General features: G+C 39.6%; 1 protein-coding gene across 1 annotated transcript; it reads left to right on the plus strand.

Moving 5' to 3' along the window:
* Nucleotides 1-14,885: 14,885 nt before the first annotated feature.
* On the plus strand, nt 14,886-16,832 carry LOC114740823 (aluminum-activated malate transporter 8-like). The gene is made up of 6 exons (XM_028929071.1): nt 14,886-15,174; nt 15,282-15,422; nt 15,544-15,816; nt 15,900-16,009; nt 16,111-16,254; nt 16,368-16,832. The coding sequence occupies exons 1-6, from the start codon at nt 14,886-14,888 to the stop codon at nt 16,830-16,832; spliced, it is 1,422 nt and encodes a 473-aa protein (XP_028784904.1).
* Nucleotide 16,833: the final 1 nt, after the last annotated feature.

Genomic DNA, 16,833 nt, shown 5'->3' on the forward strand with positions numbered 1-16,833 from the left:
GAGAAGAACATGGAGGACGGAGAGAGATGGTATAGGGATTGACACAGACAAAGGAAAAGGGCGAGAAATTGATTATTTATGTGAATAAATTATGACGGTGGTAATAGGAGTACCTGCTGTATGATGGAAATTACAGTGCACACGTGCTCCATGATCATCTCTGAACTGCAAAGCAAAAAAGAAAGAAGGATTTCAATTATAATGACCCGAAACCTATGAGCAATGGATTTTGAGACAAACATGTGTGTGTGTGTGTGTGTGTGTAGAGAGAGAGAGAGAGAGAGTGGGGGTAAACACAGGCACAAGCACACACCGACTCACCCACCAAAGTGATACAGTTATGGCTAACAGACATCGAGAGGAAGGATACATGGAAGAGAGAGAGAGAGGCAGCAACTTTAACCTGGGCACATGAATATGTATTATGCGATGCATCTATGTTTGGGATCTTATCACTCTCTTTCGCTCACAAAGGGCAAAGCTCTGTGTGTCTCTGCAACTCCATCCACCTCCGCTCAAAAGAGGGAAAAAAAGGAGTTACGAGGGAGGTGAGGTTAAAAAGACATGTCATAAAGATACCCCTCTTTATTCATCGCCTCATTATCCTCACATTTATGGCCATTTTCATGGGATAAATTAAAGAAAAGAAACTACACATACAAGAAAAAGAAAAGTGGGAGATTCTGGGCAAGCGAGATCAAGAACTGCTCTCAATTGTGAAGACTGCTTAAGTCTACATGTACATGTGTTTATTCCTTATCTTTCTGTGGCTTTTTGAGAAGTACCTGTGAAAGGATCAAAACACGGCAACTTGTTTCGATTTGACCCCCTCTCTTTTCAAATCACTTGATGCAACCAAACACTCCCTCGACGAGCATCCATGAACTTTTTGAGAGAGATGGGGGTTGGGGGGGGGGGGAGAGAGAGAGTTGGGTCTGTGCTGAGAAATGGATATAGGAGGGTAAAAGAGAGAGAGAAGACGAACCAATTATGTCAGAAGGTACGAAGAGCTGGGAGACGAGGAAACGTCAAAAGCTTAATTAATTGTTTTTTTGAAGGGAAAAAATAATGAGAGAAGAAAAGAGGATGAGGAAGGAGGAGCAGGGCGCGAGAGCGGGGGAGGTATCTCATGGCTGGCTTCTCCATTAAATATCTCCTTGTCGTTTTCACAATTTTCATGATTTTCTTTTCAATTTATCTAAAGGATTTTTTGTGGTTGGATGCCTGAGTTTGAAGATAAAGCAATTAAATTACTAAGAAACCAACTACCATAACACCAACTTTAATGCTTTCAATAAGCTGAAAATAAAATTAATTTCCGGTACCATTTGGCAACGAAATATCTCCTCATCTGTGCGCCCATGGCAATTTATTCATATATTTATATTTTATTTCGATAAAAGAAAAAGATGATAGAGATCAGAGAGAAAAGCAAAGGGGTCCCAATCAAAGTGCATGAATGATGTGTCCGTGAATGATAAGGCCTTCAATATGTGGTCCCCACTTGGCTCTCAAGCATCAGACCCACTGGCGGCATCGCCTGGCAGGCCCTTAATTATAAATATAATCACCACCACAATGGACGGATTAAAATCTCATTTTAAGTCCGTGATTTAATTAATTATACCTCTTATGCCTTGGGCAATAAAATGATATGCTACCTCCGTCCTAATTATAAGATCTTATATTAGGACCGGCGGTGGTGCAAACGTATCTTCGAAATTCTTCACTGTTTGGCCAAAAATTAGCTGCTGATTTCAAGATTTTGTCAACTTTTTCGTCAACAATCTTTGATGACACCCAAAGGACCACTTTTATGCGGGACATTCAAATGGAATAATAATGTATCGCATAGCAGTTTTACAATTTGTTTTCTTATTATCTGTTAGAAAAAGAGGCCAGATTGAGAAGATTACGAAAGACCAAACAAATCGCTTGACAATTAACCTTTCCAATGCGAGTGAGGTAATTCCATGGATTCATTCATCTGCATGGAAAGACCCCTAATGGTAATTAATTATAAATTTCCTGAAACATACAACGCCTATTTTCTACATACTCTGCTTTCACACTTCTCCGTCCCCGTCAACAAACTATTAATTAATTATCAGAATGGCTATCTTAATCTTTTTTTAGCAGGATGATTACCCTTGATCCTAGTTCCTCAGTAGTTACAAAATCTGTTTAAATTATTATTTAAGAGACCAGACAAATCTCGATGAAAATTACCAAGAGACACAATGAAAAAGATGAATTAGTTGCATTTTAGGCGTAACTGGTCGACTCTAAATTCCATCCAAACACGACGGTCACTTTTTTTTTTTTTGGCAACCATACACGACGGTCTTAAATATATGTGTGTGTGTGTGTGTAGATATTATATAATAATAACCAAGCATAAATAGTTCACTTTAGACTGACATGGATGTGCACGCGTGCGTGTGATTGGATATCGATCGATTAATTGCCTAATAGTGAATTGCAAAGTTCAATGAGGGACACAAGGGCTACAAATGTCATATAAAAACAATCAAGAAAGAAGTCTGCTGCCGCGATTTGATGAATTTTTTTTATTTTAGTTTAAAAACATAGGACTTTTTTTTCAGAAGTAATTAGTGAGGTCTTTAAAGATATCCTTGATGAATAATTGAAATAATGAGTTTTTCAATTTTCTGTTTGTGAGAACAAGGGCAGACGTGAAAAGGCAGGTAATTTTTTTAATTATTTTGTTTTAGAATAAATGTTAGGTTATAATTTTGGAGGGAGGGAGCAGTTAGATTATTTGCTGTAATGTTATTATTTATAATAATATTAAGTTGAAAGGGGCACCGATGATAAGCTACCTAAAAGAAGATAGCTGACTGTCATGTTAATTAGGAGAGCCTGCGAATTGAATAGGAACTTGCATCGATCGGTGGCGTTCAGTGGCACTAGGAGGATATAGGAGCTACCATCATGTTTTTAATGGAGAAAGCAAATCAGGCAAGACGCACTGTTTAGTTTACCATAAAGAGATTTCCATGAATGTTTGCTTTTTGGTAATCAAGCTGTCATTCTCTTGCACAGACCACCAGTATTTATCTCATCCTTCTCTTGGATTCTTTCACACACCTCATTATTGGAGCTTCTTGTTCTCTCTCTTTCTATATATATATATATATATAATATATATATGTATGTATATATCTATTCTCACTTGACTAGGCATTATTCATCAACAACCTAGTTTTTCCACACTCAGTGAAAAGGCAGAAAAGCACATCGGATCTCCATCGGACACTTGTAAAAAACACAGGAAAAAAAAAGACGTCATTAGTTACTCGCTTATCATTATTCATACATGCATGTCAGAAGTATTCCCGGTTGTTTCACTACCATGTGTACTTTGAAGGAAGGATATCTTGCATGCCACTGTCCTTTCCTTTTCCTTCTTTTTTTGGCTCTCGGACACAAAAGGCTTGGTTTATTTTAGTTTCATCGGAGATCTCATGAATAGATCCTTGTATTGTGAACTCCTTATGCAAAAAGGGGGGGGGAGCATATAACGAATATAATGGTTAATTTCAGTCAGTGTCACTAAATAATGCGGATAAATCATAGATAATTAACGGTGCCTTGCCCGATAATTTGAATAATTTTTTGTCCCTATAGATCAGATGTAGGCGAATATGCATATCTATATGATAGTACATATTAACATATATATATATGGCAGTCTTCCAGAGGCCAGTTAAGTTTATCACATTCGATTTAGCAGCGAATTGCTTATATTAGACTATATGTTGTCTTCTAGGACGCTTGCCCCCTGACCCGAGTCATGGTTTGAAAACAATGGAAAAAGAAGTAGAGCCATTATGTGACGCCAGAATCTAAGGGCAAGGGTAACCATCATGACAGTGACACAGAATTCAATTATCTTGGATGTTTCCTGCTAATTAATTATCTCCATATTATAATAGACGAAACAATCAACAGGTTACAAAACGTACGCCAATGTTAAGGCACAATAAGGTCACTTGAATATTTAATAATCACCCCGATTTTAATTATTATAGCAATATGAAACCGGTCTGCAGAAACATGTACAGGGCCGTACTAACCAGGAGTGGCTCACATCACATCATATTAACCCCAAATGATCCGTGGCGCTCACTTCACTATGTGTCCATCGCTCTGGGAGAGACGATGTACATATATATATATATATAAATATTATATGTAAAAGGGATTTGGTGAGTGGGAATATATATAATTGACCCTTGTGCGTGTGCGCCGGCCCCTATATATCTATTTCAATATAGTTATCATGGGACTCCCTCGCTTCCTCACTGACAATCATCTCACGAAGAAAATGACTCGAAAACAACATAACACTAACAATTCCCACTTCAGGTATAGATTTTCGTGTAGTTAGTGAGTGTCAGAAATAGGACAAGAAAAGGATTGCATCGGTGAAAGTGGGATGCGCGCAGAAAAATGGATATCCGTACAAGCCAATCATAAGATGATAATTAATAACAAAAAAACCAGGCGGCCAATGGTTGCTACCTTCGTTTATCCCGGTACTCTGCCAGCCCCAAAACCATTCAAAACAAAAGCGATGAAATTATCTGAACACAATCTTCGTAATCACTCTTATAAATCGTCCTTTATTTTGTTTTCTCTGGATGCACTGGACTTCAAAAGTAAGTAGTAGATTGACGAAGAGGAGGGGGCCGGGGGATAAGGGGGTTAAGGGTCAAGTGCTTTTTCAAAGAGTGGACCATCCCAAGTTATATGAATGAATTAGCCGTCAAATCGAAGTGGTTGTTTGGGTGGTGGATCATCTCTGCTCTGTGATTCTCGTTTCTTTAATGCATACCCATATTAAAACGCAAACTATAATATTGGGTTTTGGTTGAGAAGATTTTTTTCTTATTTAAAAATGACGCCTTGTATATTGCCATAAAAGCAATGGGGCCACCGTTTATACCCACTCCTGCTCCAACCACAGCCACCACACCGCGCCACGCCCCACACATATATATCATACGTATTTACCCATATATATGTATATATCACCACGCGTGACCGCACACAAAATACATCTTGTTTCCACCCCTCCTCGATCGTTATTAATCCAGAATTTCCCAGGTTCATATGTGTCTTTTAATGAAGAAGCCACCTGTCATATTGTCCCAGTTAACCTTCCCGCCTTTGTGCCCACTTGGATCTAATAATTGTGGTCCCTGTTGTTAGCTCATTTACAAGCGCAACTTAAATGATAAAAACCATGTCATGTTCGTTGAATTGAACAAACTTTTCATTGATTGTCGCTCGATTTTCTTGCTTTGTTCTGCTCTCGTCATCCAATTTCAGATTTAACTTGGCAGTGACTAATGTGTCCCTGCACAGATTCAGCGGCTTCTAAGTGAAAAATGCATAGTTAATTAATGACACTCTGCTCATATCATAGAATAATTAATTAGGGATTCCATGCTCACTTATTTACTCCTCTATGTATATGCTTATTTATATTTATAGGGCATTTGCTCTGTTCTTTGGGGTCGTCACGGTAAAACTGGAGAAGGGCCCTGAGTTTGAAGCATCCGTTGAATGAGTTGGTGGGGTCAGTCGCTGAGATCCTGAGGGCAAACGGGGAGAGGGGTTGGAGAAGACAAGTGCGGGACAGGTTTTCCGTTGATGTTGCGGTTCAAAGAGGGCATGCACGTGATATTATTTTATTGGACTGCCCCATGGACATGAACCCACCTTACTTTCAACGTGTTGACTCCGCAGCAGTCGTCCATGGCTTCCACCAAATACTGTTGCTACCAACGGGATTGACGCGATATATATAATAATATGGTTTGGTTATAATTTGCTTCGAAATTAAACACTGCCCTGCACCTTAATATAAAAAACAGTTAAATAATTTAAGTAAATTTAAAAAAATTAATTATATTAGTTATTTGTAGTAAATATATGTTATTTTTTTAAAAATATCCTTGTTAATTAAACGTATTTGTTAGGATTGCTTTAAAAAAAAGAAAAATATAAAAGAAAAATAAATTAGAGTATTATATTTAGAATAAAAAAAATTCATATATTAAAAACCGAAGGCAGTATTATATACGTCTCTTTTCGTTCGCCCGCCCGCATCCTTCCTTGCTTTTTCGCGTCACTTTTGTTCTTTTTCCCTTGTTTCCTTTCCAAATTTTCTCGACTCATTCCCAAACACTTTCTCTCACTTTCAGAAAAGATAGGATAGAAAGGGAAGCATTTTCCGTCTTTAATTCAATGTATTTTGACAAAAGTGCATGCATGACGGTGCGCCCAGTCCAACCTTATGATGATGCTGTGCGTTGTGCGCGCGCGCATATTATACTAATATACCAGTATGTATACATGCATTATACGAATAGTCCCGGCGGGCGGGAGCGAAATGGAATACATGCAAGCACGAGTGATGCGTCTGTGAGATAAATGTATGTGGTGGAGGCAGAACTAATAGGCGAAGACAAGGTCAGGGGTAATCATTGGAGATAAGTATGATCAGGTGTGAAAAATGGGCTCAATAATTAAGCTAACCAAGGAGTGCACGTCACAGTTCACAAACGAACAAAAGTACAAAAGCATCTGGTTTGGAACGCCAGGGACAGCGATCGATCTATTATTTTATATATATATATATATATATTTATATATGTGTGTGTATATGTAGTGTTCCGCATCCTCACAATATCATTGACTGTGCAGAGCATTACATGACCACGCACCAAGAACCCAACCAAATCTCCCCCCTCTCTCTTTATATATATTTATCCCAAATCATGACCAACTAATCATATATAACTAAACACAACCCTTAATTAGTTTCCTAGCTATCTATATGCACAGTGGATTCTGTGAAGGCTTTTTATGACCACGATCGGTGTGAGCTGCTTGAACACGCACCATCGTCGGGATTGAAGGTATATGCATGTGGATGTCGTTTGGTGAGGCGGATGGAGGGTTGGCACGCTGGCAACTGTTGATGGGTTGGTAATACGAGAGGGGTGGGGAGGGCCACATGATTGACACTTGATAGAGGAAAAAAGAGAACAGAGAAGGGAAGGGAGGGAGGGCCCACGTGGGGTGAGTCCGGGGGTCACGTGCCAAGCCAGATGCCGCGGAAGGATTGAGAAGGAGTGGTCCGGACCGGTGCGGGAAACGGGTGTCCACCACGCACACAGCCGGAGGCCAGGCCCCTCCTATTATTGGCTTTTTAGAATTTTGGGGTGGGGCCCAACACTTTCAAAGGAGGCGTGGGAGGCGACGAATAGAGGGGTCCCACGTGGGAGGCAAGGTCAAGAAGTCTGCCAATGAAATAAGAGGGTGAGGTCTGCGGGCAACTGCCCATTCCTTTTTCGAACGCCCCTTTCCCACGACGTGGCCCTCTCTTATTACCCCTCCCCAACTGCCCCCCCGCCCTTTCTGTTTTCATCATCACGCTTCGGCCCCCGCCCCCACCTCCCCCCGATTTTTCTTTATTTCCTATTTTTGTTGGGACTTTGGCCAGAATGAAGCGAGGCTCAGCATGCTGCGGGGTCTTCCACTGTGATGGTGATTGATGTGGTGTCGGCCAATCGGACGGTGGTCAGTGCCCTATTTGCGGAATATGTCATGTGCCGGGTGCGGATCGGGTCGGATGCTGACGTAACACGCACGCAGCCCGCGCGCACAAAGAATACCACTGGAATTCCGGAGGATGGCGCGGTGAGCTCAAGTGCACGTCATCTGCGCGTGGTGTTCCGCTGCTTCCCCGCAGAACGAAAAACGCTAGGGTCCCTATCTGCATATGACTCTGATGGTGAAAGGAAAATAAAACCCTGTAGTTTTGCCGCCCCTGCTGCTTGTAAATTGCGCAGACACAATTCTTAACAAGTACTAGTATATATGTGCGCATAATTCTTTTATTATATTTCGTCCTATCTTAAATATAAAAAATTAGTTTATAAAATCAGTATGTTGTTGACAAAGTTTTTGTATAACATTTTTGTGCGTGTGATGCACGCATGGGTAGATGCTATACATACTCTATCCGATTAGCAGGGAAAGCGATGGAGAGCTTTTCCGTGGATCAGAGAATGGAGGAAATTGAGGGTGGACGGACTAATTTTCATAGAAAACCCGGGGATGTAAAAATAAAATTTGAAATGTAAGGACAATTACGAGATTTGTGGGCTTAACAAAGAGGGTGAAGGACAAATGGAGAGGATGAAGGCAGTATCTTTTCCACTTTCCGGTTCAGGATAAATAGTCAAATCTATCTGACTGACGTAGACCGTCAAAGTCTAATAAATAAACTCGAGTCTTTTTCCTTTGCGCCAGCTCCCAAGTTAACTCTCTCTCTCTCTCTATAGATATAGATATGCGTGTATGTCACCAACATTTAGAAGTACTAACCGACCACCATATATCACAGGGCCAATACCAAAGTACAAGGACCACCGTAAATAACTCCGATCCCGCGCCTGCCTATGCTTTTAACGTGGGAGTGGCTAGGCCACCACCACGGCGTATATAGACTCTGAGAGAGAGAGAGAGAGAGAGAGAGAGCCGATGACTTCTACAGCTCTACGTACGATTCTGGTCCTTTTTCCTTGGGGGGCCTTCCCATTTAGTACGACCTGTCATGCTGCTAAATTCTTCTCTCGATTTTCGTCCTCACCAATAACCATTATCAGGTGAACACAGCCCAGCGCCGTTATTTCCTTAAAAAAATTTTAATCCCACACCGTAACATGTAAATTCAGTTATCTGACCTTCGACTTAATCACCTGACGACGTTATTATCGATCATGAGGCGGCACTGAAATTAAATCTCTTGCCTGTACACATTCTTCTTCGTATTTGACTTGTTACAGCCGCCTGGGACTGTCAGCGTCAAAACATAGTCAGACTGGTTTTGACCTCTGCGGAAAACTTTCGAGGCCAGAGACTTAGGAGTGCTTAATAACAGGTTAAATAAAAGGGGAGGGTAATTATCCATGAAGGTAATGGATTTCAAAAGGCTCATAATTACGAGATTATTATTAAAATAGAAGGCCATAATTTGGTTGTTGAAATTTCTAATTCCATCAACAAACGTGATATCATAATAGTAGCTTCTAATAAATCCGCAATTATATTAGCTTCACGGCGTAACAGTGGTTGAAAGATTCCACTCAACTTTGCGTTCCTCTTCCTCCTATATGTGCATATACCCACCAAACAGCCTTACCCAAAACAGTGGATCGTCATGTTGCGACCTCCGTTGTTACGGTAGACGTGGCCTATTTGTATCCACGAATTCCCAGCAACTGGCCTCGAATTAGCCTCCCTTCCTCTTTAACGAATTTAATCTTTCTTTTTTCCTTTTTGCTGTTAGATTTTCTACAAGAGAAGGACGCATCCTAGGCTTAACAGAAGTGACACTGTTCAAGGAACACTGCAAATTGTTCGTCAAGAGGAGGCCGCCCTAAAAGCTACTTGTATGTGTCACTTATAAAGTTGGGCCTTATGTATCACCATAAGCAAAAAGGAAAACTAAAGACACGAGAGAGAAACAATTAAAAGGAAAAGACGACTTGCCTAACTATTTTACATTTTAACCACTTTTAATTTATGTGAATGCCCTGTACGTGTTTGCCTCCGCATGCTCCCAATATATTCAAATGTTGTTGTAAAAGACAGAAGCAAAGCCAAGTATGATAGGTTGCCAAATTATATGAAAGCAATAGATGGTGACGTTGGAGAAGATATCCTAAGAAAAAAAACTCGGAGCAATAAAAAATGTTTTCTTAGTGAAATGATAGATGGCACTAACATCAATTTCTTAAGGAGGTGTATTAATATTATAAAGAACTGGGGAGTATAAGAAAGTGATGGCGCATGAAAGATACTTGAGTGACACACTTGCTTTATGTCTTTGTATTATGTAAAACAGATCTCCCAGCATTACGAGGCTAATGAACAGAAAGGCTTTTTTAACTCAATCAAATTGTGATTTATTGGCCTGACAAGGGCATGCGATACCTTGTTCGCGATATTGTGGCAAAGATTCGCGAAAATATAATCAAATATTAAATGGACTTTGCTCTTTTAGCTTTGTTCTGTTTTATTTGATTCATGTGTCTCTGGCATCTTTGTTTTAGGGAATAAATGAAGTTTTTTTTTTTTTTTTAAAGCCGTAGTGCCTCAAAAAGTAAGTACAATTCCAAGTCCCTCGTTTAATATATAAGCAACTCACCTTATTCCTTCAAAGTACCACGTAGCGAACTTCACTAACAAGATCTGCCATTCAAGCACAATGGACGGGTCGTTTTTGTTCTGATGGTAGTGGGTCGTTTTCCTACGATTCATGATCACCCTCTGAAGTTCCTTTTGTTCGATCCCCGGGTTAATTAATTTATTGGTATTCTGGCATGCTGCAGAATTGATATATATATTTATATATATAATCAAAATTTACGAGGTACGTGATTAATGTGTAAGATGTTGAATAAAGTCATCATGCGTAGATATTTTGTTTTGTGGAAGAGAGGATAGGTTCGGTGGGTGTGTTTATTATTGGGGCTTCCACTTTTGGTGATGGAGGGAGGGGTATAAAATTGAAATGGGGAGGGAATTGAAAGAGTGAAAACTGAAAAGAGAGATGGAGAGGAATAGAATGGTTGGGCCGAGGGCAGCCAATAATGGAGAGGGATGGGGCCTCTTGTGTTCCTCTATATTCATGCCACTGTCTCTGTGATTGTCCCACAATGATGAGATTCCCATGTACAAATTAGGACACTAGTATCCTACATGTCCTCACAAGCAGCTCCTTTCCAACAAATCATTTGCCTCTTTCCCCTTTTGCTCTCTCACCTTCAATTCCCAAATACTCCCATGTCATAAATCAGGAAATTTAATCACTGGGATTCATTTCGCTGTTGATTAAGTTGCAGTAGCTGCTTTTTCACTGAATTATACGGCGCAGGGAAGGTCCATTGGGATAATGCAGTACCGGAATGGCTTTAGATGAAAGTAAAAGAAGAAGAGTGAGTAGGATAATTTGGGTCGAGCACTTTTTGCTTACCAATAAATTTATCAATTAATCCAGGAGGATTGGATTAAAACCAAATCTTAATTACAACAATAAACCTGAATTTGCACAAGCCTCGTTAGCTCTTTTTATGTGAAAGGCCGCACAGGGCAAAACCCATGAACTTCACAATGATGGAGCGTCTCTTTAGTCATTGCTTCAGACAAATTTAGCATGTGTGACAGATGGGAATGAGTATGAATCTATAACTGGATCATCATCCTATCAAAGTAAGTTTTGAGTCGTTACATCTATATATGTTGTTATGAATTTGCAGGAAGCCAAATAACTTATGAATGATACTGATTTGGTTTTTCTAACGTTCGTTGCTTTTCCCCTCCTTCTTTCTTTCTGTTTCTTATTATTGTGCTTACGCAACACACATGCATTGTCTCCAAAATTTTCCATTTTTTTTTTATTTTTTCCCCCTTCAAATAACTTATGACTACTCAAATTATTAATTTATCATCCATCCCGTTTGTGCTCGGTAAGAAAATCCAGTGTCATTGGTAACTTACTCCCAGATAAATCGGCCTGGTTTACAAACCAACACACAACCCAACACCCTCTCCCCCCCTCCCCCCAAAAAAAAGTTTCACTGGGGACAAAATTAGAAAGTCGAAGTCGTTAAAAGGAAAGAACCTGACAGGCCTACTAGTCCATGGATTCATGATGACGAAAAACAGTTCTTGGGTTCAAAGGCTTATGGGCGTCCATTTCAAGAATGATTTTTGGGCTGATAGTCCATTTTGGTCCAACACATGCGATTAAAATTAAAGCCTACGTTGGAATTTTTTTTTTTAAAAAGTTAATAATACTTCTTTTATTTACATTTGAAAAAATAATGGCCAGCATAAATGTGGTGGTTTAAACTGATGATTTGCCAGCACCTTAGAGAGAACAATGCCGTTGGCAAAAAGCCCCCCGTCTAGCTTCGGCTTGACCGTAGATTAACGCCGAAGCGACTTCGCGTGGATCAACCCTGCCGTATTTCTCAGTTCAAAAAGGCCAAGTCGCTCCTCAGGCTTAGAGATGCGTTGCTTACAGGCACTTTTTGATGGGGCCAGTCTATGAAGTATCTATTGTTTTTCTGTTCTTATTGTAATTCGCTTCCACTGCCTTGCTATAACTGTTTTTTTAAAAAAAATAATTGAATCATTTACTTTGTCTGAAAATTTTTTTTTCCAAATCCACTCCTATTTGAAAAAAAGATAATCGAAAATATTATAATGCTAGATTTAAAGTCTCCTCCTAATAAATTATAATAGGAATAATATTGAAAAAAATCAATAACCTAGCTCAAGTGATCCACATATGAGACCATTAATTTCTTCCACAAGGTAGGTGTCCCATGTGAGGGGGTGGAGGCAGTACAATTTTGCCCCTTTTCAGCACAAAAGAATCTGGGTCCTCCCAAAACAGTCTTATTGAAAACGTACCAGGAGTTAGAAACTGGTCGGATATCGCGTGAAGTTTCTGTTTTGAGCGAGCGCCATAAGCCTACAACTATAATTCCGCCCACGTCCGACGCAGAGACGTGAGAAAGATGGCCGGCCTGAAGGTGGATTAAATTCAGCGATGATGGGCATACGTGTGTGTGTATTATATTCCAAGCACGCACTGTTAACTAAAGGAAAATCAAAGTTGTGTGCTACCTCCTAACTAATTTATAGGAGAATTAAGAAAGTTAAATAAATTACTTTAAAACATTTATATTTATCATTTTTTAAAAGTAATTAATCTATTTTATAAACTAATATATAATATATAATATAATAATGCATAATAGTATTTTCAGAATATATGTTATAATTAAGTAATTTTTTGGCTTTCTCAATCTGTCTAAATTAATCAAACCACAAGTCCATCATTGATTTTAATGGAAGCCGAAATCAAAGACGTGTACGTTTTCGGACCCCCTCCCTGGCTGTAGCCTTGCCACTTATGCAAGTTTGTTTATAACACTGCCCTGTTTTCTGCTAAAGCTAGAGTTTAACGTGAGTTGAGGAATAGAAATATTAGTAAGTCATCAACACGATGAAATTTTTATGTTACATCACACACACAAGAAGAAAAGACTCTTCAGTGGACCTTTTACAGGGACATAATATAGTGAAAGCATATGATCGAGTCAGATCCTACCACATATACCATAGTGGCAGCTGACTGGGGCAATAAACAACGAATTCAGGTTGTTCAGATCATTACCAACGAGTGAAATGAAATATTATATTAACAATGTAGATGGGTTACCGTCAACTACTTAATATAGCTTGTTCTACTTATATTCCTCCTGTTTCCCCTTTTCTCATTTCTTTTCTTCTGCTTATATATGTGATTTCAGTGCAATTGTGCTGCTTTCAACTTTTCTTCGTATTTTATTGAAGACGTTATGGAGAAGTGCATTTGTCTCAAGTGATAGTTGGGTTCTGACTCATTCCTTTTCTCATTTTGTGGTTAATTTCTCGATCGTCTCGTTTTCTATGCATGCATAATTAAATTAATATACATACCAGGTTCATGAACATGGTGCAAATTGAATCTTCTTAAAAATTTGAATTCGTGGAGTACAATTAGTGTGTTTTTTGAGCTTGGTTTGGTTGTAATAAGGTATTGAGCTATGCAAAATTGACACAGGAAGCTGATGATGAGATCCTTGGGTGATAGATGCTCTTGCATATAAACATAGGTTGACATCACCATTAAAAGTCACTGACGAACTCAAAGTCAGCTTATAAAGAGAGTTGATTGGCCCACAACGCTACACACCCTCATACCAGTACTCAGCTTACCCTCTTTTGCTTATTTGTCCATTTAGTCCAACAAATCAAATATTCTTTATTTCAAGGTTCTTTGGATCCTCATCACATAGCCCTTCTGGTAGTTCAAGGTTTTTTCTTTTCATCTTCAGAGTCATGCTGTATGACTTATACAGTACTAGCACAAGACTTTCTTCCTGCCTTCCCTCTTTTTTTTTTTTTTTTTTCCTTGGTTGGGTTAAGAGCAAAAATTTTGTTATATCACAAAAGGGAGAAAAAGAGGCGACTTCTTTGGTACGCTTGAAGGAGTACACCCGTAGAATCAAAACCATATGTTCTTGACTTCCAAATAATAAATTAAATTTAAATGGAGACAACAGCACTGTGAACAACTGGTAGCCAGCAGCATAACCAAAAACAAAACAAAAAACGTTACACACACTAGTCACACCTGTCAATATACGTAATAGAATTTATAGATGGGATGCGGTAAAAACAATAAAAATAATTTGACTGCATCATAGAATCTATTAGTACTATTGGGTATATGCTTGTAGATTGGAAGTGAAAGCCTTTTTTTTTTTTGGTCACAGGAAGTGGAAGCTTAACCCCACTATTGTGTGTCAATCCACACACCCATTCCCTCACAGCGGGAAAAAAGAAAAAAACGGGGGGGGGGGGGGAGGGGAGGGGTGCACGCCATTTCATTCTGATCGATCTCAGTGGGGTGAATTCATAAAGCTTCAGAGTCATGGGCTCCTGTACTTACAACTATAAAGAATTGCCTCTGTGCATAGTATTGAAAAAAACAAAAAAGCTTAGTCAGACATAATTTTAAATTTTAATACATATGATGTCGCATTAAAATAAAAACTAAAAGTAGAAGGAATCTATGACCAACTTTTTGTTTCTATAAATTTGAGCAAAGAAGGGCTTTTGTCACTGGAGCATCTGAACAGTCTCTACTTTCTATCCAGTACAGACTGGTGATCTGTGTCCCTTGGCTGTCTTTTACAAGGTGCTGCACTCACTAGCAAGCCATGGATATTGAGTCGTCAACGCAAGCTAACGAACGTGGAGTTTGTGGTCGTTGGTGGGGTTACCTCAAGTCCTTGCCTGAGAAATCCAAATCCAAGTTTTTGAACGTCGCGAGCAACATAAAGAAGACTGCGCAAGCTGACCCCAGGCGAGTAATTCACTCGTTAAAAATGGGCATGGCTCTCACATTAGTTTCCTTGTTATACTACATCAGGTCCCTTTACGATGAGTTTGGAGTTGCTGGAATTTGGGCCGTCCTCACTGTGGTCGTCGTATTTGAATTCACCGTAGGTAATAATTAATAATGTTGCCGTCATCATCGCCTTCATGCCGTCAAATAAGTATATTCATTGAAAAGTTCACAAATATAAAATGCCTATGATTTTGTTCTTGTTCAGGTGCCACTCTCAGCAAAGGTATGAACAGAGGATTTGCTACCCTATTGGCCGGTGCTTTAGGGGTCGGAGGTCAACACTTGGCTACTTGTTCTGGCGAAAGCGGAAAACCTTTTGTCCTTGGGACCCTCGTTTTCATTCTTGGTACGTACTTTTGTCTCTGCATGCATTGATTTTGAGGCCAGAGCATTTACATATGATATGAAGTAATTGGGAACACTCGAGGATGCTAATTGAACAGTGTTGTTTAATTATATGTTTGTAGCCGCAGGGTCAACGTTTTCCAGATTCTTTCCTAAGATCAAGGCAAAATATGATTACGGGGTGTTGATATTTATATTGACATTCAGTTTGGTCGCTGTGTCGGGCCAAAGGGTTGAAAATATTTTCGAGCTTGCGTATCAAAGACTCTTAACAATTTTAATTGGGGGAGCAACTTGCATGCTCATCTCCTTATTCGTTTTTCCAGTGTGGGCAGGCAAAGACCTTCACAATTTGATTGCTTCCAACTTAGAAAAGCTTGCCAATTTCCTCCAGGGTATACTAGCAATCCGAGACCTCGTATAAGCTTTCCCGTTCTTTATTTATACCGTCTAACATCTGTAAGCCATATGTTTATAGGATTTGAATGTGTGTATTTTGAATGCTCCGAGGGTAAAGAGAATCCCGATAAGTCAGTTCTTCAGGGATATAGAAGCGTCCTTAATTCCAAAGCAAGCGAAGAGTCATTGGTGAGTACGAGTCTTTCTTCTTGATTGGATTTGTAAAATATTTTCATTTTGAAGTCGATGATCATATATTGTAATATCTTCATCATCTGTACGACCCACAGGCAAATTTCGCGTGGTGGGAACCAGGACATGGCCGCTTTCGCCTTTGTCATCCTTGGAAACAATATGTTAAGATCGGGGCGCTTGCTCGAGAATGTGCTTGCAAGATTGAATCTCTCGATCGTTACCTTAACCCTGAAATCCAAGTATATAAGACGTCATTTTAATACTCTTTTCATGTTTTCCGATATTTTGTAGTATTATTTTATCTTAAACTCCGTTGACTAGATGCTAATAACATGTGTTTGGCTCAATGCAGGTTTCTTTGGAATTCAAAGGTAGTGTTCAAGAATCGTGCATGAAGTTATGCTCGGAAGCCAGCAAGGCACTGAAAGCATTATCGTCATCCATCCAAACAATGACAGACCCATGCGATGCAAAGCCTCATCTGGAGAACTCTAAAGACGCAATCAGGGATCTGAAAATTGCACTGGAAACCACTTCGTTGGAAGATGAGGAGCTCATAACTATTATACCAGTGGCCACAGTCGCATCCATACTAATAGAAATCACCAAGTGCGTGGAGAAAATCCATGACTCTGTTTCCGAGCTTTCTCATTTAGCCCATTTCAGGACTATAAAACCCGATTTCTCGGTCTCAGCGGAGAAGCCACACCTTCTTCATCGAGGAATCATAAAACCTGTTGGGGAAACTGGCGGCGCCGGCCATGTGGAAATTACCATAGAAGAGCCAAAGGAAGCTCAGCCGACTGCATGTAAATAAT

Source organism: Neltuma alba, unplaced genomic scaffold (genome assembly GCF_004799145.2).
Source record: "Neltuma alba isolate B1F8T4 unplaced genomic scaffold, ASM479914v2 tig00003187_pilon, whole genome shotgun sequence".
Taxonomy (NCBI): Eukaryota; Viridiplantae; Streptophyta; class Magnoliopsida; order Fabales; family Fabaceae; genus Neltuma; species Neltuma alba.

What these genes read in the sequence shown, in the direction of transcription:
- LOC114740823 (XM_028929071.1), top strand. Translation starts at nt 14,886, where the DNA reads ATGGATATTGAGTCGTCAACGCAAGCTAACGAACGTGGAGTTTGTGGT. An exon ending in CGTATTTGAATTCACCGTAG is followed by an intron (nt 15,175 to 15,281) that starts GTAATAATTAAT and finishes GTTCTTGTTCAG; the next exon opens with GTGCCACTCTCAGCAAAGGT. An exon ending in AAGCAAGCGAAGAGTCATTG is followed by an intron (nt 16,010 to 16,110) that starts GTGAGTACGAGT and finishes TACGACCCACAG; the next exon opens with GCAAATTTCGCGTGGTGGGA.